The following is a 24,677-nucleotide window of genomic DNA, read 5'->3' as shown; positions in this document are numbered from 1 at the left end:
CACGCGTAGGGAGATTAAAAAAAAATAAGATTAGCAACAGGCTCATGTCATTTCAGATCAGGTTTTGTGGCCAAGGGCGTTTAGATTTGGAACTGAGAATTCGGGAATGCGGATCCGTAGAACAGTGTTTCTCAAACCGTGGTCCCTGGAACAGCAGGAGCGGTAATCCCCTGGGAACTCAGAAATGCAAACTCTTGGGCCTCCCCCCCCCGCCCACCGTCTCCTGACCTGCTGAAGCAGAAATTCAACAGGCAGGGCTCAGAAGTATGTGTGTCTAGGTGACTCAGACGCATTGTAGAGTTTAAGAATCGGTGCCTTGGGAGACACGATTACCGACGGGCGTCTTACCTGTCTCTGCTCCTGCGTGAGGGGAAGGTGGCGTTACAACCTTCCACTGTGCACACATGGGTTTCCCTGGCGTGCATGTTCTTGTGGTGCATTTTCACGCCGCAGGCGTTCTTAAAGGTCTTCTTGCAGACGTCGCACTGGAAGTGGTTTTCTTCCTTCTGCCGGCCGAGTGCACGCTGACCCGCGACGTCTGGCTCTTTAGACTCTTCGAAACAAGGAAAAGCCATCCCTCTGCTGGACAGAGCGCCCAAGAGCCCGCCGGCCAGCAGGTGCTGCTGCAGTCTGATGTAGTCCGGAAAGGGCACGCAGGGCTCCGTCCCGGGTGTGAGGTGAAGCTCACGGCCGCCGTCGTCCGGCCCCCTCGGCACCGCGGGCTCCTGCTTAGCCTCGCTCTCCGCGGCGCGCTGCGGGGCCTGCTCGGGGCTTCTGCTGATGGCTCCGCCGGCCTTCATCCCCGAGTCTCCGCGGCAGCCCGTCTCTCCTCCTGACCGCGTGTCCTGGTCCCCGGGGGCTCTGTCCGACTGAGGACTGCAGGCCTCCGGCTCGTCCCCGCGGGCCACCCGCGGGGGCACGTCTTCATCCGAGCTGAGCACCTGCCTCTTCTCGTTGGCGATTCCCACGGTCTCCTTCTCGATTTTGATGGGCATACTGGATTTCCGGGATTTCTTCTTGGGAAGGGCGTCAAGCGGCCCCTCGTTCGACACCAGCTGTTCCGGGATGGAAGAGGACAGGAGAGGCAGAGAAGGCAGCACCCCGGGCGTGTTGGCCAGCTCGGCCGGAGTGGCCGGGCTGCGGTAGAAAGGCAGGACCGGCTGGACCGTCTTTAGGTTGGGGAAAAGCACCCCGTTTTGCCCAAGGCTGGGGAAGGCCGGCTGGCCCCCGGAAGCCTCCCCCGCACCGAAGCCGGCCAGGGGCCTGCAGTCGGCAGAGCTCACCGTGAAGGCCGGGCGTTCGTAGCCGTCCGAGGCGGCCAGGTTCAGGCTGCTGCGCAGGTCTTTGTCCCTGTTGTTCCTGTTCATGGGCATGTGCAGCCGGGGGTTGGGGTTGGCGCTGTGGCGGTTCCGGCTTCTGAGGGAGCTGAAGACCATGTTACAGCCCTCGATGGTGCACTTGTGCTTGATCTTCAGGTGGACGGCGTTGTAGTGGATCTTGAGCGTGCCCTTGTCGTAGAAGGTCTTCTCACAGGCCGTGCAGAACACCCGGCCCTTCTTCGCGCCCAGGCTGGTCCTCTCGGGCTTCGCTTTGGCCTCGGGGGACAGCTGTGTCCTTTCGAGCTTCGTGACGATGTTGTACGGGCTGGAGTCACTCAGATGGGCGTTGTCTTCCTTTTTCGTCACCGGATCCGGGCAGTTTAGACACTGCTCTCTTTCCACCTGAAATGGTGTGGAGCTGGAGGTCCCAAAGCCACTGCCGGGGAAGGGTCCGTGGATGTCCTGCTTGGGGTCCTGACTTGGGTCCTGACCCTGCTCCAGCACGTACTGCTCGGGCAGGGACCCTACGAGTGTGGGAGGCACAGGGTTGAAGAACTGGAAAGGCAGCATGAAGGTCATGTTGTTGATGAGGTTCTCAAAGGGGTGCAGGCTGCTGGGGTTCCCCTTGTCCACAGGAGCGGGGAGGCCGGCACCCCTGTGGCTGCAGCTCTCGATGAAGGCCCTGATGTCCACGTTCGCCGTGGACGGCGGGATGATGACGGACCGCTCTTCTTTTTCCTGAATTGCCATGAGCTCCACGATGGACTTGGTCTCCCCAAAACGAAGGAACTGCTGCAAGGTGGCCACCTCCTCCTCGCTGGTCATGATGCTCCAGTGATCCAGCACCTTTCCCGACGCATCCTAAGCCGGAATTAAAAAGCGCAATTAATTTTACTGCTCCTCGCCTTCTTCTCTAGAAGGAGTCACGCGGTCAGGGCCCCCATGAGCACCGCAGGGCGCCCTGGCGCATACTGGAAAACGAAAACGAAACGCCCCCCCCCCCCCAGGACGAGCACGGGGCTCGCGGAGTCCGGCCCCCCCCCCCCCCCCCCCCCCCCGGTCACACTACTCTCCTAGGCCAGAGACTCTGTGCAGAAAATAACCTGCACCAATTATAAGCGGTGGTCCAGAAGAGAGAAATAAAATTATATTACTCAAGCCTAAGGGAAATTAAGTGATTATTTTCCATTTTACTTCAAACCAATTGGTTGTCTGGCATTAGGCATAATAATCCCCCCCCCCCCCGCCCAAAATTAAAATATGTATCATTTGAACAACAGTAACTTCTTTATCTAAAAAGTATAGACAGAGCAATCAGGCCTAGCACAGCTCAAGTATTTATTTTGCTGCGAGTTTAATAATCTTCCCAAGCAACTCACATCAGAAAGCAAATGAACCTGTATTGATCCACTGGCCGTGTTTGCAAAGCAGAGATTTAATTACACTGGAGTGTTGGAGATCTTTCAAACTCTAGCAAGGCCTAACTTTTCCCAAAACTACAATAAATATTTTATCACAGAACATGTATTTGATGGCCTACTGAGATCTTTCACAATGCATGTAAGAGTTCTGAAGATGATGAGGGATGTAACATCATAAATTTTTGATGCACTAGAGGTTCAAGGTAATTGATTTCATATTTTTAATCCTAACACTAGAAAGCAAGATTATTAGGATCATTAAATATTGATCTATGTCATAATGTAAGATCATAATGCTACTCTACATAAAAGGTTGCTTGGAGCCTGCTGGGGGTCCTGCATCCAAGGTGAGCAAATATGCCTTCAGAGGAATATTGTGGGTGTCAGGGTTAGAAAGAAACGGGTTCAAATCCTGGGTTGGCCACGTATGACCTGAGTGGCTTTGGCCACGATTCAGAGGCACTTGGAGCCTCTGGCTTTTCAGCTGGAAAATGAGGATAATTGACCTGCCTTGTGAGATTTTACCGGAAGAAGGTCCAGGTCGATAAATGGTTGTAAGTGTTCGTGTTAATGACACGGCCTACCTGGAGGAGACTGAAGCGAATGTCCGTTTCAGGGAAATTGTGACATTTCCTAGTGTGGATGTCAAAGCAAGAAAAAAGCTGCAGCTGTGTCAGATGTCAGAGAAATGCTACCATTCGTACCAGGAAAGATGTCCTTTGCTTGCAGATATGACACGTGAGGCCTACCTCCACGACCTGGTCGAGGAGGAGGTAAGACTACTCTGCAAAATAACAGAAAGGGAGAAGGGGAGGAGGGCACGGCACAGCCGAGAGATGAGAACACGTGCGGGGGCCGGAAGGGAGCCCAGGAGCGAGAGAACGAGCGGGAGCCGGAAGGCAGACACATCCCAGGAGGGTGGAGCCCGGGAAGGAAGACCAGAAGTGGGGCAGCAGGAAGCTGTAACTGTCCGCCGTGTGGTTCTGGAACTCCCGTTCTCCCCCACCCACACCCTCAGTAAAATCTGGCACAGGCAGGGCCTTGTGTCAGTAGGTGGCTTGGGGACAGTAACGTGGGGCAAACGCTTCATTGCAGGAGGGCCAGCTCGGTGGAATCTGAGTCAGAGAACATGTAATTGCTCCCACATCCGGAAGTTTCACGGGTATCTGGGGGAAAGCACTGCGTTTTCCCCAGAACACGAGGTGGGGGCTTAAGCCATTAGAAAAAATTTTTAAAAAGATTTTTTTAAGTTTATTATTATTATTTTTTATTTTGGGAGAGACAGAGACAGCATGAGCAGGGGAGGGGCAGAGACAGAGGAAGAGAACAGAGAATCCCGAGCAGACTCCACACTGTCAGTGCAGAGCCCAGCATGGGCTCGAACTCCCGAAACCATGAGATTGTGACCTGAGCTGAAACCAAGAGTCAGATGTCAGATGCTTAACCAACTGAGCCACCCAGGCACCCCAGGAAAAATATTTAAGGGGATGATGCCCACCAATGACTGGAGCACTACAGGCGACCGGGTTCCATCATTTACTGGAACATGGATTCGAGACGACGTTCCAGGAGAACCATGGCCACGCTCACCATACCTGTAGCACGTATCCACGGATATAATCCTGAAGGGTCCAGTCCAGGGCATGGAGAATCTGGAGAACCTCATCTTGCTTCAACACACTGAAGAGCCGGTCCAGTAGGATTTTCAGGCGAACAGGGATGGCCTGGGTCCCGTACAGCATGAGGCTGCTGATGTCAAACACCACATTGGACTGGACAATCTCCACCTGGCTTGTGGGATACACGGGAGGGATCCTCAGCTTGCTTAGAGCTGAAAAATCAAATTGAAGAAAAGAAAGTCCATTTGTAAAGATCCTACTGCTAAGAGAAACACGGAGAAGGTGGTAGGCTAGTGTGAGCTCTCAGGTATGTGTTCCAACAGAAAAAAACAGTAACATGCAAATGTTCACAATCTTTTTTTTTTTTTAAGTTATTTTGAGGGAGAAAGAGAGTGCGTGAGCAGGGGAGGGGCAGAGAGAAAGAGGGAGGGAGAGAATCCCAAGCAGGCTCTGTGCTGTTAGCATGGAGCCCGACGTGGGGCTCAAACTCACGAACTATGAGGTAATGACCTGAGCCGAAATTAAGAGCTGGACACTTAACCGACTGAGCCACGTAGGTGCCTTTGATTAACCATCTTAAGAGCTATCAGGCTCTAAATTATTCACAAGAACTTCTAAAATAAAACAGCCCGGCTTGAGATTCTTTTTTCTTCCCTGTGGCATCCCTAAGGAGTAAGAAATAGCCCCACGTAGGACAGACGCAAGGACAAGGAGTGAAGACAAATGCAGCAGGTGCATAATCAAAAGATAGAAAAATCAGGAAGAACAGGGTCTGCCTGTGAAGATCTGACGGATCTGGGTTCGTGCCCTCGTCTGTCATCAGGCTCTGCCGATTTAAGCCACCGAAATCTATGCTGTCCAATGTGACAGTCATCAGGCACGCACGGCTGCTTAAATTTATTTAACTTTAACTTTTTTAACTTTAACTGAATTATTTTTCAGTTAAACTGAAAAATAACTTTACTTTTAACTTTACTGAATTATTTTTAACTTTAACGTGTTTAACGTGTTTAACTTTACTGAATTATTTTTACCTTATTAAACTATTTCATTCATTAAATTCAATCAAACTGGAAATGGAGTCCTTCAGCCACACCAGTCACGTTGCAAGTACTCACCAGCTGCACAGGGCTGGTGTGGGGTTCTGGGGTTTGGCAAACTGAAATACAGGACGCCCAGCTACACACGAACGTGGATTTCACATAAACAGTGACTGAGTGGGATACGTTTATACTAAAAATATTCACGGGGACACAGTTAAGCTTAAGTTGTTGTGTCTCTGAAATTCACATTTAACTGAGCATTCTGGGTTGTATCTGGCAACCCTGGAGGCCGTTGCATGAGCTGCTGTCGCTGCAGAATGACCCAGCACACCCCTCACGCAGGGTCGTTCAGGTTCAAAGGGATCGTACACAAAGCTCCTGGCCTGTTAGCCAGAGATCGGGGCCACACACAAGGGTTCGCCGTCTGGGAAGGGATTTAACGTTAGCCGTTCCCAAACCACTCTAGGTTATTCCGAGGGAGCACAACAGGCCACGGGAAGAGGACACATAGTTACCGTGGGCCACCCATCCGTGTCTGCACTGCTCACACTGGCGGTGGTTGATCTTCCCCGGCTTGAAACTCTGGCAGCTACAGTTGAGAGTGCAGCCGATAGCCTGCGGGAGAGAACACAGGCCCACGGGGAGCGTGAGTGACACACGCAGGGCTTTGCCGAACACCACGCGGTCGGTCCTTCATTCAGTGACATTCGCCGAGCGGGGTGTGCCCGCCGTGTCCCAGACCCAGGCAGGTACGCGGTGCCCCAGGAAGACGAGCAGCGGCCCGGGAGGCGAGGAACACGTCACCAGCTGCTCTGCATGCGACAATGGGCCGGGAACCAGTTCCGTAAGAGGAGAGTGCGGGCTGGGAGGGGACACCTTGCTTGTTACTAAGAGCACGGGAGGGGTGAACAGTCCTATTTTCGCCAGTCTCTATGTTGACCAAAGCAGTCGCCCCGGACGGTGACACCGGGGCCGCCCTGGATGATCTGAAAGAGTGTGATCTGAATGGAGAATTATCCAAATGTGGACGTGGTTACCCCCCAACGTGTGGTACAGGCTAAAAGTCCACCCAGATGGTGGACACGATGTGGCCAACCACACTGAGGACGACTCCCTGATTCCACCCTCTGGGCTGTGTGGCTCACAGCCCTGTGCACACGCCCAGCTGCACGTTCAAGTGCTGCGCGTGTGTGGGGTGCCCGGTGTGCAGTGGGGAGCACGGTGGGGGCGCACGCTGTGCAGACACACGGCTGAAAGAGAAGACAGGGAGGTTCTTGTCAGCTAAGTTCTAGTATTAAGAACAAGCTTCCTATATATTTCTAAGATGAATTCCTCAAAAGGGGATAGAGGCCTGAAGAATATAACGTATTACTAAAGAGAGAAAGCTCTCACAGGAGTCCCGACACGGAGGCTCCAGGGAACAGCTGCTGGGCGGAATCCACACGATTCCGGAGAGCCCTGAACCTGGGGAGTGCGTGTGTGCATTTGGGGGGTTCCTCCATCTTCCAATTGAGGGGCTATGCGGTGCCGTATGGGGACAGGGGAAGTCCATCCCAGGACTCGGGAAACGCAGCGTAAGGAGTGTATAACTAGTCTTCACTTAAAAATCAGTTGCTGCCGGGATTGTAGAAATGGTACAGCTACTTTGGAAAGCAGTCTGACGGTTCTTCCAGAAGTTAAACACGGGGTTCCCATATGACCCAGCAGTCCCACCCCTAGGCACATGCCCAAGAGAAATGAAAAGACAGGCCCGCATAAAACCTGGTGCCTGAATGTTCGCAGCATCATAATACTTATAGTGGCCCCAAAGCAGAAACAACCCCAATGTCCGTCAACTGATGAATGGGTCCACGATGGAGTATTATTAGGCCATGGAAAGGAACAAGGTGCTGCCGTGTGCTACAGCACGCAGGGAAAGATGCTAAGTGGAACAAACCAAGGACAAAATGTCACAGGTTGCAGGATTCCATTTACATGAAATATCAAGATGAGGCCAATCTCCTGACGTTACCAGGGGCTGTGCAGGTGGGGAGGAGGGACGTTTAATGGGTGGCAGGGGGGGAGATATTATTCTTTTTGTTTGTGCTCATCTTTTTATTTTATTTTATATATTTTTAAAAGTTTATTTATTTATTTTGAGAGAGAGAGCGGGGAAGGGGCAGAGAGAGAGGGAGGGAGAGAATCCCAAGCAGGTTCTGTGATGTCAGCAAAGAGCCTGATGTGGGGCTCGATCTCATGAATCGTGACATCATGACCCAAGCTGATATCAAGAGTCAGAAGCTTAATTGATGGAGCCACCCAGTCACCCCTATTCTGATCTTTTTAAAAATAGCTTTTTTTTTTAAATTACAATTTTTTTTTGTTAATGTTTTTATTTATTTTTGAGACAGAGAGAGACAGAGCATGAGCAGGGGAGGGGCAGAGAGAGAGGGAGACCCAGAATCTGAAGCAGGCTCCAGGTTCTGAGCTGTCAGCACAGAGCATGACACGGGGCTTGAACCCATGGACTGTGAGATCATGACCTTAGCCGAAGTCGGACGCTCAACCAACTGAGCCACCCAGGTGCCCCCAAAAAACAGCTTTAAATTGAGACAGAATTCTACAATCCAGCCACTTAGAGTGCACAATCTGTGATTTCTAGCACATGCACAGTTGTGCCAACATCATGATCTGATTTCGGAACGTCTCCATCACCCCCAGAAGGAGTCCTGCATACAACTTGACAGTGGACATACGTATTCACTTCTATTTCTTCCGGGTACATTCCTAGGAGTAGAATTGCTGGGTTGTGTAGTAATTCTGCTTAACTTTTTAAGAAGCTGTCAAATGGTTTTTCAAAGTGGCCGCACCACTCTGTATCCCCACCAGTGATGTACGAGGGTTCCGATGTCTCCACGTCCCCCACACCTGTTGCCTGTCTTTTTTTGTAACAGCCATCCCACTGGGTATGAGGTAGTCTCTTACTGTGGTTTTAATGCGTATTTCCTTGACGGCTAATGCCATTCAGCATCTTTTCAGCAGCTCATTGCCCATTTAGTTGTAGATCCTCCCTAGGGACACATCTATTCGGATCCTTTGCTCATTTTTCAGTTGGGTTGTCTTTTAGTATTGAGTTGTATGAGTTCTTTATATACTCTTGGTACAAGTCCCTGAACAGGTTATGATTTGCAAATATTTCCTCCCACCTGTGGATTATCTTTTCACGTCCCTCATGGTGTTCTATGAAGCACAGATGTTTTAAATTTTGACCAGCGATGGGGAGCCTGGGTGGCTCAGTTGGTTAAGCATCCCACTGCAGCTCAGGTCATGATCTCGTGGTTTGTGAGTTCGAGCCCCGCGTCAGGCTCTGTGCTGACAGCTCAGAGCCTGGAACCTGCTTCAGATTCTGTGTCTCCCTCTCTCTCTGCCCCCCTCCCCTACTCATGCTCTCTCTCTCTTTCAAAAATAAATAAACATTGAAAAAAAAATTTTTTTTTAAATTTTGGCCAAGTTGCTTTTTTAAGGTGAAGGAGATGTTCTAAAATTACATAGCAGTGATGCTTGCACATCTCTGGGGAACATAGTGGAACCACTCCATTGTATACTTTATAAGGGTAAATTTTATGGTAAGTAAATTGTCTTAATAAAAATATTACTGAAGAAACCAGGCCATGACACTCCTATTAGAATGGCCAAAGTCCAGAACACTGACAATACCAGATGCTCACGAGGAGAGCAACAGAGACACTCACTCACTGCTGGTGGGAATGCAAAATGGTGCAGCCACTCTGGAAGACGGTCTGGTGGCTTCCTACCAAACCAAACATACCCTCACCGTCTGACCCAGAAATTCTGTTCCCTGGAGCTGAAAGCGTACGTCCACATGAAAACCTGCACGTGGATGTTTTACAGCAGCTTTAGTCATCACTGCCAAAACTTGGAAGCACCAAGATGTCCTTCAGGGGGTGAATGGATAAGTGAACTACGGTCCATCCAGACAACGGAATGTTGTTCAGTGCTAAAAAGACACGAGTTGTATCAAGCCACGAAGAGACACAGAGGAACCTTAAATACATATTGCTAAGGGCGAGAAGGCAATCTGAAGAGGCCACCCACTATGTGATTCCAGCTACATGAACCTTCTGGAAAAGGCGAAACTATGGAGGCAGTAAAAAGCTCCATGCTTGACCGGGGTTAGGTGAGGGCGGGGGGCTGTGAACAGGCAGAACACGGAGGATATTTAGGCAATGACAATACTCCGTGCGATATACTATAATGACGGATATGTGTCATTATACTCTTGCCTGAACCCAGAGGGGGTACAACACCAAGAGTGGATTCTAACGTAAACTGTGGTCTCTGGGTGATAATGACATGTCAAAGTGGGTTCATCAATTGTCACAAATGTACCCTCTGGTGGGGGATGTGGATAAGGAGGGGGTCGCTGTCCATATGCGGGGCCAGGGGGTATATGGGAAATCTCTGTACTTTCAATTTTGCTGTGAACCTGAAAGTGTTCTAAAAAATACTTATTTTTGTATTAAAAATTTTTTTTAGAGGTGCCTGGGTGGCTCAGGCGGTTGGGTGTCCGACTTCAGCTCGGGTCATGATCTCGTGGTCCGTGAGGTTGAGCCCCATGTCGGGCTCTGTGCTGACAGCTCAGAGCCTGGAGCCTGCTTCGGATTCTATGTCTCCCTCTGTCTCTCTATACCTCCCCCACTTGCACTCTGTCTCTCTCAAAAATCAATAAACATTTAAAAGAGACAGTCTCAAAAATAAACATTTAAGAAAGAGAGAGAGAGAGAGAGAGAGAGAGAGCGCGCGCACACATGCACCAGTGGGGGAAGGGCGGAGAGAGAGGGACACGGAATCCGAAGCAGGCTCCAGGCTCTGAGATGTCAGCACAGAGCCCGACGCGGGGCTCGAACCCACAAACCAGGAGATCATGACCTGAGCAGAAGCTCAACCGACTGAGCCACCCAGGCACTCCCAAAATAAGATTTTTTAAAAAATCAGTGAGCTGGCTTAAATACAGGTTAAAAATCTCCCTGATTTGACTGTTATCTATGACTCCCTTTGGATTACAATGGGCCCCAGCAGATCAATCAGATAAGAACTTCTCAGGCGAAGGAACAGGGCTGTTCATAACGGAGGTATACGGCCCACAGCAGTGCGTTACCCGATCCCTCCCAGAGGCTATCAGAAAACAGAAAACACGTTTGCTCTTTGTAAAGCCATCCAATATCCTACAGAGATATTGTGATCACAACGTCCTCTTACGGTAATAATCCATGCCTTCTCCTCCGGGGTGATACCATCCCGAGGTGGTGAACACTGGCCTTGCGGGGAGGAGGTATATATATAAAGCACAGAAACACATACGTAAACAGAACACCAGAATGTGGTATAATACTAAAACTTCCCTGGGTGGGCGGGGGGGGGGGGAGGCACAATTAGGAAAATAAGAAATCTAGTCTCCTCGGGTATACGGGGAGTAATGACAAAAAGATTGAGAAATACTGCTTTAGAGCCAGAAATTATTTCACCTTCTGGCTACAGAGATTCCACTCCTATACATGTAAACGGATGTGTTAAATACACAGACGCATACGTCTATATTCCTATACACGTAATTACATAGTTATCTCGACCGGGAGGAGAAAAATGAGGACCGGTTTAATGCCTGTTACACACCGTCCCAAGAACTGGAAAGGCACCCTTAGTTTTGTTTGCAGCACACCTAATATGCTGTCCGGATTCTCAAACGTCCCTGCGGCTCTGAACGCCAGCTGACCAAGGAAGCAGCCATCTGTATTCTCCACAGCTACCAGCATATTCCGCACTAAGCCTCTGCAATATTTCACAACCTACCTTCCCATCGACAGGGCTGTTTCAAAGGAAGTTTTGTTTTGTTTTTACATTTCTTTATTTTTGAGAGACGGAGAGAGACAGAGCATGAGCAGGGGAGGGGCACAGAGAGAGGGAGACATAGAATCTAAAGCAGGTTCCAGGCTCCGAGCTGTCAGCACAGAGCCCAACACAGGGCCCGAACCCACAAACCACGAGATGGTGACCTGAGCCTAAGTCGGACGCTTAACGGACTGAGCCACCCAGGTGCCCCTCAACAGATTTTTAAAAGCAGAAAAATTCTTATTTGGGGATCCTGTCCATCAAGATGCCATTCATTCTTTGCCAGCAAGATGCTGGAAGCATACACAGAAAATTCACATTCACTGATGCAGAAAGTAGGACCCTGCTCCAATCAGAGAAAAAAGACATGCTTCAGCACATACTTCCTCTCCTTCCTGAAGATTCTGCTTAAAAGGCTCTCACTCAGGCAAAGCCTCAGGCAACTCTGGGTGATCCTACCTCGGGCCCAGCACGATGAAACTTCAGACGGAACAACTCCAGGCACATTTCATAACCTGAGATTCAAACTCACTTTTTCTGTATCTCTTGACATCTGACTCAGGGTTTTTCAACTTCAGCATTATTGACATTTTGAGTCCAATAATTCTCGGTGGCAGTGGCTGTCCTGTGTGCTGTGGAATGACTGCTATGTCCCCAGTCTCTGCCCACCGATGCCACAGAAACGCGTCTCCCTCTTATGGTTGCAAAAACCCCAAATCTTTCCAGACTGCGGTCAAGACCCACTGACCTATCCTGACTATTCGCTTTTAGCAGCTTCTAGTTTAGGGACAGATTTGTACCTATTGGGACATAAACCCAATGTATGAATGCTGTTTTTTTAAAAATGTTTATGTATTTTGAGAGGGAGAGAGAGAGAGAGAGAGCGAGCGAGCATGAGCAGGGGAGGGGCAGAGACAGAGGGAGAGACAGAACCTGAAACAGGTTCCAGGCTCTGAGCTGTCAGCACAGAGCCTGACGTGAAGCCCGAACTCACAGACCATGGGATCATGACCCGAGCCAGAGTCAGACGCTCAACCAGCTGAGCCACCCAGGCGCCCCATGAATGCTGTTTTATAAGAAATATTCATGTGGCTCTATATGAACCTATTTGAATAAGGCTCAATAAAGCTCATTATACATCCATGGAGATAAATCTCAGAGGAATTATTTATGAACTAAAAAAAAGCTAATTACAGTGCCTTAAGAAAACTTCCGATATTAAGGGCCCAGGGTTTTCCCACTCATATCGGAATTCCCACAATGTGGCAAAAATTATAGCACCATTATTTAAAGACAAATTAACACTTCTAAAATGAAACCAAACCCAAAAATTCTAATTACAGGATGAAAAGTACTCATGCAAATCAATACGGAAAACTCTTAAAATGTACATCCTTTCCTTAGGAATCCTAATACTCGTTCCATTCTTCGGAAACATTAAGCAGATGTTTTACAACATTCTGAACTCATCAAGACATGATGATTGCTTTTTTATGCACTCATTTAAAAAAATTTTTTAACGTTTGTTTATCTTTGAGAGACAGAGAAAGAGCATGAGCAGGGGAGGGACAGAGAGAGAGACACAGGATCTGAAGCAGGCTCCAGGCTCCAAGCTGTCAGCACAGAGCCCGACGCGGGGCTCAAACTCACGAAACGTGAGATCTTGACCTGAGCTGACGTCGGACTCTTAACCGACTAAGCCACCCAGGTGCCCCTAAATTATTTTATTTTTTAAGTAATCTCCACACCCAACGTGGGGCTTGACCCCGAGGTCAAGAGTTTCATGCTCCACCAACGGAGCCACCCAGGCGCCCCTTTACACGCTCATTTTAATCAGACTATTTCCGAATTGTTACTAGACACTTTGATGTGTCACCAATCAACATCCGAGGTTCTGGCGTGCTTGTCCGTAACTGTCACTTGCGCTCCAGACATCACCGATGCCCCTGGCATGTGACAGACGAGTGGTTACCTGCAGTGTCGGGATGGAAAGCTGGGACCTCGTTTTTAGGTTCTGTGTGAGGGTCTGTCTGTCCCTCCCTCCTTTCCCTGCTCTGCGTCCAGTTTGGGGACCAGGCGTCCGGTCAGGACAGGCTGCCTTGAATCGCCAGCAGCAGCGGGTACCCGCACGGACATCCACCGCTGGACGGTGCAGGCCTCCGAGGGGGTTTGAACGACGGAGCTGGAGAATAACAAGTGTCCCTCCGCTTCAAAGCCGACTTATCTCCTGTACATGCAGACGTTTTCCTATCTCTCAAGATAAGGACTTCAGCGGGGAGAGTCTCAGGGAGAGACGGGAAGAGGAAGGAACAAAATTACACACAATTTCAGCAAGACTCTTCGGGGTTTCCAGGTCCACGGGGTTGCCTCTTTGAGGGGAGCCGTCTGTGAAGCGGCTCAGACACAGGATCGAACTGCGTACCGTCCGGGCAGCTGCGTCGGCTCCCGGTCCTCACTGCCCTGTCCGATACGGTGGCCGCTTGCTACCGTCTAAGTCGTTCAAATGGCCAAATTTAAATGTGGCTACTTACGCTAATTATAATAAGACAGAATCAAAAGTTCAATTCTTTGGTGACACCAGCCACGTTTCGGGTGCTCAGCAGACGCATGTGGTTTAGCGGCCACCACACTGGATGGTGGAGATACAGAACGCACCCATCATCACGGAAAGTTCTACCAGACGCTTCTGAGGCCAACGGTGAGGCAAGGTGTCCTTCCGGCATCTGCCCTCCGCGTGGTAGTGTGAATAGGTGTTCTCACGTAACCCTCCCTACGTCGTCGTGGGGAGGGGATTATTCTCAGGAAACTTATATTTATACGGAAGGTCAGTGATTTTCCCAAAGTTGTACGGTTGGTGAGCTTTCCTGAGCACTTAACTGCATGCGAGGTATTGCACGAAGCATGCTCGTGTACTGTCTCGTTTCTTTCTTCCAATCTCCCTGGGAGGTAGGTAATACTATCCCCATCCTAAGGCTGAGGGAGCCAAGGAACTTGCAGCCTATCAGGGTCGTCTCCAATCTGGACACTGGAGGCAGGGTATACCTTGAAACATCCATATTCGGTGCAAACCGCGCTTACACTTAAGGTTTCATCTAATGCCTACGGCAACTCGGAGTGAGGCATTATCAGCCTGCAGTGAGGACACCAAAGTTTCACACTCTCAAGAGACTTCATAATAAATGAATACGTGGTTACTGAACATTAATGAGCCAGGAACTGTTTGTTCGAAACTCTGGGGGTCAAAGTGTTGAATAAGACGGACGAGGTCCCTGCCCTCCAGGGGCATAATCCCGAGGAGACAGAAAATAAACAAGTAAATAATCAGCACCATTTCCCAGGAAGCTAGTGCCATGAAAAAACGACACAGAACGATGCTAGCAGTTTTACTGGGTGGCATGGCGGGATGGGGTATAAGTAAGTGCCTTTTCAATATTTTTAAGAACTATTATTTTTTTGAGAGAGGAAGTGAGCAAGGGTGAAAGGAAGAGGGAAAGAGAATCCCAAGCAGGCTCCACACTTAGTGTGGAGCCTGCCGTGGGGCTGGCTGGATCCCACGACCCTGGGATCGTGACCTGAGCCGAAACCAAGAGTCAGACACTCAGCCAACTGAGCCACCCAGGTGCCCCAGTAAGTGCGTTTGAGATAAGGTCATCACTGAAGATTTTTGAAGTGGTGACATTTGAACAGAATCAAGGGATGGCTAGGAGCAGTGAAGACCTGGAGAGGGAGGAAAGGTTTTAGGGCAGAGGGCATGACAAGGGCAAAGGCCCTGAGGCACAAAAGAGGCTGAGTGCTCAGGAACAGAAAAGGAGCCAGAACCTATGTAGACGGAGTGAGTAAGGTTAATGGTAGGAAATGTGGGTCAGAGAGGTGGCAGGAAGCATTCTGCAGAGGACCTTGAGGGGCAGGCCGAGGACTCTGGAGTTTGTTCTCAGTAATCCTTTGAAAACAGATATGAAATGAGTGTGATTTGCCTGTTGAAACGATTACTTCCGGAGGCAGAGGTGGGGAGCCTGCACGCCTCGCCCTTCACCACAATGAGCCTCTTTCCCGGGGAGGTGGTAAAGGGTACTGGTGGCTTCAGGTGACTTAGGTCTTACTTCCCATTAAACCACAAAACCTTCAGCTCCATGCCTTGGACTCTGACGGAAACGGGCTGGCTATCTGTTTCTGCCCACCCTGGAGTTCTATCAGCCATATTAATGAGGATACACAGGTAAGAATCGCAGAGACCGATCGGTATAACCAGAGCATTGAATCACAGCAAGGTTCGTGGGTCCTCTGGGCTCTGGTGGTCTGACTCCACTGACAGAGCTACCAAAAATACCCATTACAAAACCCTCCATAAAAGCTGCTGCACAATGAATCGCTCCAAAAAGAGGCAAGGGACCAGCTGAAACCCCAAACCAACAACACCCAGCCGCTAGCAGGGGGCCAGATCCTTCGTAAGCCCTGCACTGGTGTTATCTGAGAGAGTAATGAATGAATTGAGACGGCAGCGGCACTGTGCTTCCGAATTACAGATGCCCACCCCCATAGCCTTTCGTCTCATCTTCCCTTCTGAGTCTCTGCGGGGGGCCAGGGGATGAAGTACTGGCCGATGGTATCCAAGTAGGAGTTACCAGGTGGAGCTTTACAGAAAACCCCTTGTAAATGGGAGCTGAGTCAGCTGGGACACTTCTTTGCTGTCCTCCTCCTTCCATCCTGGGATAAGAATATGATGGTTGGACTTGAGATGCCATTTTGTGACCATGAGGCAACTTTGCGGTCATGCCCTGTGGGGGACGGCTGCGCAGGAAGGATGGCGACTGTTATTTGGGAGCCTATACTAGCAGCCAAAAGTAGTTCCTAATTTATACACAGGCTGTCTGCTGGTGATGGAGAGGGCCACATAAAAATCATGTAAAAATGCCTAACTAGGAGAAATCACCAAGGCCAAGTTTAGAGCCTGCTGCCCTCTCTTAAGTGTGAGATTCCAAGGCTGTGCCAGATTCTCGGTGATAAGGATCATAAAAAGCCAAAGGACCCAATCTGCTAAATCACAAATCACTTTTGAAGTCATTAAGCTTTAGAATAAAACTATTTCAAGTTTTTCCAAGGCGCGTTTTTAAATGCTGATACAGACGATTGTTAATATGTTTGAGTCTCAGAAGAGTCTGGTGCAGATCAAACCGTGCCAGTCAGGATCTATAACACGAAACACCTCCTAAGGCAGCTGGACCACCCTCAGCTTATGGGGAGGGGACCTGGTTTCTCTTCACTTACAGCAAAATTGTCACCCCATTCTCTCTGTGCCTGCAGAGACAGCCTTCGGGGTTCCGGAAATTGCATCATTCAAGGAGGGGTGGGGGGAGGTCTCTACTTCTTAGATACATTCTGTGCTGCTTCTTTTAGGAGAATTTGCCTTTTTTTTTTTTTTTTTTTTTGCTCCCTACCTCTTCTCCTCCCATTTTTTCTCTAACTTTTTTCAATTTTTAAGTTTTCCACTGTTTTCGTTACATACACCAACTTGCAGAGGCACAACTAGGATTCTGAACGCAGTATCATCATTTGCCAGACGGGCAACAAGGACAACTGGGAGGAAGAGAAGAGAAAGGCCAGGTGGGCTTCTCGTAGGAGGCAGCTAGCAGCATTAGACGGAAGCCCACCTAGGGAGAGACACAAGGCCAGACGTTCATGCCATCTTTCCACACGAGTAGTTAACGAAGTGATACAAATTTATTTAACAAATTGCTTTTGTTGGCGGTGGTTGACCGTACATGAGCGTTCTCATTTGTTTTTAAAGCATCTACTACGTACTGATAATTACAAGGAGCCTCCCGGGGATACAAAGCTGAGGGACTCCCAGTGTCCGTCCTAGCGGGTGTATGTGTTCATCAGGGAATAAAATTCTACAGCTCGACTGGTCAATGACAGCAGAGAATAAAGTTTTTGAATTTGTCAAAACCTCACATGATTCATTCACTATATTCAAATCTAGAAAGTCAAGAGATACTAAAGACAAATGAAAAAAATCATTGGCTGCCTTTAGGGAATGCTAGGGAACCAATTAATTGTCCCCAAACCTGGTAAACAAAGGGATAGATCAAGTATAAATCCTTAAAAAAATTTTTTTTAATGTTTATGTATTTTTGAGAGAGAGGGGAGGGGCAGAGAGAGGGAGACACAGAAACCAGAAGCAGGCTCCGGGCTCCGAGCTGTCAGCGCAGAGCCCGACGTGGGGCTCGAACCCACAAACTGTGAGATCATAACCTGAGCCAAAGTCAGATGCTCAACTGCCTGAGCCACCCAGGCGCCCCAAGTATACATCCTTTTTAAAAAATTGTTTATTTTGAGAGAGAGACAGCACTTGTGAGTTGAGGAGGGACAGAAAGAGGGGAGTGGGGAGAGAATCCCAAGCAGGCTCCACGCTGTCAGCATAGAGTCCGACACAGGACTTGATCCCACGAATTGTGAGATCACGACTTGAGCTGAAATCAAGAGTTGGAAACTCGGGGCGCCTGGGTGGCTCAGTCGGTTGAGCGGCTGACTTCGGCTCGGGTCATGATCTCATGGTCCGTGAGTTCGAGCCCCATGTTGGGCTCTGTGCTGACAGCTCAGAGCCTGGAGCCTGTTTCAGATTCTGGGTCTCCCTCTCTCTCGGCCCCTCCCCTGTTCATGCTCTGTCTCTCTCTGTCTCAAAAAAAAAAAAAAAGTTAAAAAAAAAAAAACTAAAAAAAAAAAAAAAAAAGAGTTGGAAACTCAACCGACTGAGCCACTTAGGTGTCCCAAGTATACATCCTTTTTTATACAAATCATGCAAACCACTGATGAGAGATTCCCTTTATAGAAGTATCTAGTGAATAAATAATGAAGAATTAGAATACTACCATTCCACAATTCCAAATGTAAAAGTTGACAACCAGGTCAGTTGCCTCTGATTGGAAAGATACGTTCTACTACAGATGGGGTGTTCTTATGAAAAAAGTCCAGATCTGGGGTGTCTGGATGGCTCAGTCGGTTAAGTGTCTGACTTCGGCTCGGGTCATGATCTCACGTTTTGTGAGTTTGAGCCCCGTGTGGGGCTCTGTGCTGACAGCTCAGAGCTTGGAGCCTGCTTCCGATGCTGGGTCTCCCTTTCTCTCTGCCCCTCCCCTGGTTGCACTCTGTCTCTCTCCCTCAAAAGAAACATTAAAAACAATAAAAGAAATAAAAAAGTTCAGATCTGAATCAGATCAAGCCCCTTGGTCAACTCTGGTACACAGAAAATGCAGGGGACAGAGGAACAACCATAACGTAAACAATACCACAAGGAAGCAGTCACTAATTCAGACTGGGGGCATTGTGTAGAATAAATGACCCAGCTTTTTCAACAGATACATTGCAAGGAAAAAGTGAAGTGTAAACCTACAGATTAAGAGAGACAACATATGGACCTTACTTGGATCCTGGTAAGGAGACACCAACACTTGGGGCGCCTGGGTAGCTCAGTCAGTGAAGCGACTAACTCTTGATTTCGGCTCAGTTCACGATCACCTGGTTTGTGGGACTGAGCCCCACGGGGGGCTCTGCGTTGACAGTGCAGAGCCTGCTTGGGATTCTCTCTCTCCCCCTCTTTTCTCTGCCCCTCCCCTGCTGGCTCTCTCTTTCAAAATAAGTAAAAACATTAAAAAAGAAAAAAGAACATGTACTGACCTTCAAGAGTTATGTTAACTTTTTTTAATTTTTATTTTTTTGAATGTTTATTTATTTTTGGGAGAGGGAGACAGAGAGACAGAGAGAGATAGTGTGAGTGGGGGAGGGGCAGAGAGAGAGGGAGACAAAGAATCCGCAGCAGGCTCCAGGCTCCGAGCTGTCAGCACAGAGCCCGACGCGGGGCTTGAACTCACGGACCATGAGATCATGACCTGAGCCGAAGTCGGACGCTCAACCGACTGAGCCACCCAGGCGCCCCAAGAGTTATGTTAACTTTTATAGGTGCTGCATGAGGCCAGGGGAGGCTTCCCCCACAAGGCAGCAGGTGTGCCCTCCTCACCGTGTGCAGGAAATGCCATGGTCCTAGGCTCATTCCGTACATGAGCGTGAAACCCAGGAGGCCAGCCACAGAGTAGAGGCTTCTGTCCCCGGGGCCACGAGAGCACACCTCGAAAGGCAACAGCAGGTGAGCTGAGCGTGTGCTGTCCAGACCGGCAGCCAGGCCTGTTGGCTTCATGGAGCCATCGGGATTCCCAGCCGCAAGGAGACACCCCCTTTCCCATGAGCACAGTTGTAAAAAGGGACCCGGGAAGCCTCAGAAACCAGGAGGCATCATTTGCAAATACAAAACACCCACCGAAGACCCACCCGACAGAATCTGCTTTCTCACTGCAAGCAGGGGGATGAAAAGAACAGAGCCCGGGGCTCGGGGCTGGGAGAAGGGTCTGGAAGGGTCTGGCAGAGGAAGGGGCAGCTGGGAGGGAGCAGGTACAGATGTTGGGCCAAGTCTACCTGTGAGGAGAAAGCACGCGCGACACCCTTGCCCCCTTCTCGTGCTGCTCGTCTTCAAAGAGGATGGTGGGGAAAATACTTGTTCTTTTGATCTCTTTAAATCAAAGTATAAACTCTGTGCCAAAATCATCTAACAGCTGTGCCCTTTTTTCTTAAAATTATTAGTTCTGAAAACAGAAAATATAAAAAGTAGAAAGATATGCAAATGTTACTTTATGAACCTAACCAATTATTTCTTCATTAAAAAAAACACACCTAACAACAACGACAACAAACTATATGGAAACAAAAGGATATGTACACATTTCCCCCCCTTTATAACCTAAATTTGGGAGGACCTCAGAGGCAATCTTCAGAAACCTTTGGTAACAAAAAACAGAGGGACATTATAGGTGTAGGGAACTTTTGAACGCAAGAGACAGCTCTGGGGGAAAACACACAAAAACCAACACAGAAAAAGGACATTTATACTTCAGGATAATTTTAACGAACGTAGCCAGTTCTACAAGCATTGCAACTTCACGTCCATTGCAAGATAACAATGAAAGGGTGAACATTTCTAAGTAAAATTTTGCAGACACTTCTTTTCAGGGCTTAACAAGAACTCGATTTTCAGAACTGTTAAAAAAAAAAAAAAAGAAACAAAAAGCAACCTTAGATTTTTCAAAATGAAATTTTGAAAAAGAAAAGGCCAGAGTTTGCAAATTACCGTCCTTGTCACTGCCTTAAAATCCAGCCTGGAGAATCACGAAGCGCTCGAGTTGTCCGTATAAAAATTTTATCTTCATAACGAGTAACGCGAGAAACCATCAGAGGGCTACGGAACCAGGCCAGTGTTTCTGGAGGCTGGCGCAGAGATAGAAACTACTTGTGATGTTTGTTTGGGTGTATGGAAGGATCCTTCAAGGGAGAGTCTGTAAGAGGAGACAAACTCACACAACCAGATGCAAGAAAAAGTAGCCTGAATGAAAAGTTTACCTTCACGGAGACAGTCATTTCCTTCCACATAGGTTGTTTGGAGCTGGCCTTGACAACATTTTATCCCTCCGTCCCTCTTTGCCCTCACGCTAGCCCTGTGAGATCATCCCCCCAAGGCAAACTTCTCCTATGATTTGCTAGGCTGGTTTTTAAATAATGAGTTCAGGCGTGGACGAGAATGGCGGTGGCCCTTTTCCCTGCAACACCCCAAGTTTGAGAAGGCCCCAGATCGGAGCATGGCACAGCGGGTCTGCTCTTTGTTTCGATCCACTGTTTTCTGTTTTTGGTTTTGGGGGATAAAAATAGGCACGTGTCCATGCAGAGAAAGGGGGCTACACCGGGAACTTAGGATTTGCAGAATTAGGAGAAAAGGCTTCAAAGGATGACAAGATAACAGAAGATAAGGTTTTCAGGTGGAAACCAATTTAAAAGGAAAAAAAAAAAAACAACCCCACAAAACTTTCCAGATGTCTCTTCCGCGCAGAACCCAGTTATCTTTAACATCTCACAGATACGGCATCAAAAATAAAAGAGGCAAATAAATAAATAACTACAATAAAAATCTGCAATAGGGTATTTGGAGGAAGGTAATTAAAAAATGTACTGGCTCTCTAAATGTTGGTCTTAGTTATCAAAAAAAAAAAAAAAGTGTGGCTCAGCAATGAGATTTCATCTAACCTAGGGTATTTCTAGGTCTTCTTGAACAGGGCTGTTTCTGACAAAAGTAACTCTAAATGCCATCTGTAGAGGTGAAAACTCACCCGGGGGAGCGGGGGGGGGGGGGGGGGGTAAAGCTTCCTCCTCCTGCAAGTAATTTACCTTGCGGAAGCTTCAGGGCAAGGCACTCGCTTAATGGCCACTGTCAAAATAGCTTCTAAAGCCATATACAAAGGCTAAAAGACATGTCTGCCCCTCACCCCACATGCAGCAATTTAATCTTACCGACAAACTGAACTTTCACGATGTTTATGTTTATCCCTAGGCATTCATAAATGATAACGGTATGCTTAAAGAACAATTATGATTTGTTCTGCAGGGAAATCTCTATGGCTTTTCTCACCCAATGGGGTGGATCCTCCTTTCCAAGCTGAGGGTTCTCAGACACAGAACATGGGCCTACGAGACCGGCCTAACGGCTGCGCGAGAGAGTTGTAACAATACGCAAATAAAAATAACGCTCTATGCAAACCTCACGCTTCCACAGGAATTATTTCATGTTGGTTAACATTTCTGATGTGAATTATTACCAGAGCAAACATGATTGTTTCTCATCTTAGCAGGGATCAAGGGCCAAATAACCCCTCCCAACTTACCACTTTCTGACTGGAGGAGGGGCCTCTAGCTAAATCCTTGCTATTCTGAATGGAACAGCATTTACAGGTACGGATGATTTTCCAAATGAAATTATGCAGGTGTCTGAACATAATTATGAGTTCCCAAAGCATGAGCCGCGCTTGAGCTCAGGGAAGATTTCACCACCTTTTCCAGGCATTGAACTAGAACAGGAACACGTTCAACCAACAGTTGAGCTCAAATAGTAATCATTTCTCGGTGAAATTAAAGTTAGCAAACCTATCAGATAAAAAATCAAATGATGACTCACATGTTACCCTTTTAGGTACGCCGGAAAAGATAAAGTTATCAACAATATTAACCAGAGCAAAAATGGTGTCTATCTGTTCACACCCATTTAAAGCAAAAATCAGAATCCTGACCAATTGCTAACATTTGAAGTAATGTGGTTTTTTTTTTTTACACGACATCCGAAAATTTTATTTTGACATATTACACTTTAAATGAGGTTTTAATAATATATATCAGCGTGTTCGGGAAGGGACAATTTGAGAAGCCGGTGTATTTATCACTGAGCAGAAGTTTTAACACGTAAGCATCTAAGTGCAAGCGAAGAGTCTAAGGGATCTTCTGAAAAGATCCCATGAGCTCCAACAGCAAATTAAAATGAGAAGCAAAGAATGAAAAGGCACCAGAAAAAAAGGAGAAAGATAATCTGCCCAACACTATTTTTCAATTCACTTACTGTCAAATCAAAAATCTTTGTCACTCTGATGAGAATATATTAAAAAACAAAAAATTTGTTGCTACATCTGCTGTGTGGGCCCAGAGCATGCAGGAACACATGTTTTCCCCAGCACGCGCGCGCGCGCGCACACACACGCACACATGCACACACTCACACTCACTGACAGGGATTCCCAGGATACCACTGGGGCCTTTTTTTAGGCCCCTTAAGTGTTAACAGCAGAGGCCTGGCTGCGACCAGGCGTCTGGCCCGGTTTAAATGCCCTGTCTTCAGCAGAGCTGCGGTGAACACGGCCATAAACCTAGGGGACATAACTGAACCTTAGAGTGTCTGACACTCACCTCTCCACCCCCCCACCCCCGAAACACACACACACAAAATTTTACTCCAACAATTAAGGCTGCTAGTTGGCATTCCATTTAACTGTCAAACGGCGACCGGTGGCAGCCCCACGGCCACAAAGAGATGCCTTAAATGAGAAGAGCATGTTTCTACACCGCATTTGAGAAAGTTTGGCTCCGAGCTATGCACTGATTAACATCAGATCTCCTCCTTCCCTCGCCTCTCCGCAATCTTGTCACATCTGGCTGACAAATCCGTAGGGGCCGACGCAAAGCCAGGCGGCCGGCGGCGGGGCTGGGGTCTGGCGGGGGCAGGGGCGCCCGAGGGGGCAGGGGACAGGCGGCGCCCCCCGCCCGCCTCCCCGCGCGCGCGCGCGCGCGCGCCCCTGCCCCCGGGAGCCGACCCGGCGCTGTCCCCCCACCTGCCCGAGTCCCGACTCGGGGCGCGCGGGCAAATCAGCGCCTCCGCGGGGCCGGCCGCCGTCCCGCCCCGGCTCCTGCCCGCCGGCTCCGCGGCCCCGGCCCTCGCGCCTGCAGCCCGGCGGCCGCACCCCCTCCGCGCCCTGGCGTCCCCGGAGCTGTCGGAGCGACCCGTCCGCGGCGCGCTTCGCGGGGCCTCACGAAAGATCGGGCGCCCCCGGGCCCGCATGTCTCACACCCACCCGAGGTTCCCGCGCGCCCAGTTCTCGAGAAACAAAACCCGGGGAGGAAGACGGCCCGTGGCGAACAGCGGCTGTTCCGGAGCGTGCGAACGGCCTCGGCCTCGCGGCGGGGGCGCCGAGGGGCCGCGCGGGGCAGGCTCGCTCGCCGCGGCCGCCCGGGCCCCGAGTCCCGGCCGGCGGGCGCCCCCGGGGCTCGCGCGGACCCCGCGCCCCGGACGCGCCCAGGCCGCCCCGGGAACCCGCCCGGTCCGGGCGCGCGCCTGCGGCTCGGGGACGTCGGGCGGCGACGGGTCCCGGCGCCCCGGAGACGCTCCCGCGGGCCGGGCCGCGCCGCCGCGCAGGTGGCCCTCGGGAGGTGGCCCCGGGCGCGTCCCCGGCTGTGCCGACGGAGCCCGGCCGAGCGGCGCCCCCACCCCCCTCCACCCCGGCCGCCCCGCCCCACGCGCCGAGGGGCCCCCCGCGCTCGGGGAGGGAGCCGCGCTTACCTCGGCCATCCTGCGGCCGCTGCAGCGCCGGGGCTACCGGCGCGCGTCCCCGGCCCGGGCCGCCCCGCGTCCGCCCCGGCTCGGCGGGCGCCGCCGCATCCAAGCTTCGGCCGTCGGGGCCCGCTGCGGCGAAGTGGGCGGCTCCCCGGGCGCCCCGGCCGCGCGGCGCGGTGGCCGCCCCCGCCCGCCGCGCACCGCGTGTGCCCGCACGCCCGCCCCCTGGCGCCCCGGGGGGTGCCCCCGCCGCCCCGCCTCCCCACCCCCCTCGCCGGGCCGCCGCGTCGCCCGAGGCCGCGGGCGCCGCCGCGCCGCCCGGGAAGCGCCTCCCGCCCCGGCCGCCCGCGGCCGCTCTAACTGGGCGCAGCTGAGGCGCGGGCCGTGCCCCCGCAGACGGCGGAGACCTCGCCGGCGGC

The 24,677-nt window shown here is 50.2% G+C and overlaps 1 protein-coding gene across 1 annotated transcript in view; it reads right to left on the bottom strand.

Annotated features, from left to right (window-relative positions):
* Positions 1–24,387, bottom strand: part of BNC1 (basonuclin 1) — a 31,981-nt gene extending 7,594 nt beyond the window's left edge. Inside the window, exons 1-4 of the mRNA XM_053223482.1 lie at positions 24,265–24,387; positions 5,918–6,017; positions 4,336–4,571; positions 349–2,180 (exon numbers count right to left, since the gene is read on the bottom strand). Of these exons, the coding sequence (XP_053079457.1) occupies positions 349–2,180; positions 4,336–4,571; positions 5,918–6,017; positions 24,265–24,273 (2,177 nt within the window). The 5' untranslated portion in view covers positions 24,274–24,387. The remainder of the gene's footprint in view (positions 1–348; positions 2,181–4,335; positions 4,572–5,917; positions 6,018–24,264) is intronic.
* Between the last annotated feature and the right edge of the window lie 290 nt (positions 24,388–24,677).

This window comes from Acinonyx jubatus, chromosome B3 (genome assembly GCF_027475565.1).
Source record: "Acinonyx jubatus isolate Ajub_Pintada_27869175 chromosome B3, VMU_Ajub_asm_v1.0, whole genome shotgun sequence".
Taxonomy (NCBI): Eukaryota; Metazoa; Chordata; class Mammalia; order Carnivora; family Felidae; genus Acinonyx; species Acinonyx jubatus.
This window is presented reverse-complemented; position numbering and strand designations above follow the sequence as displayed.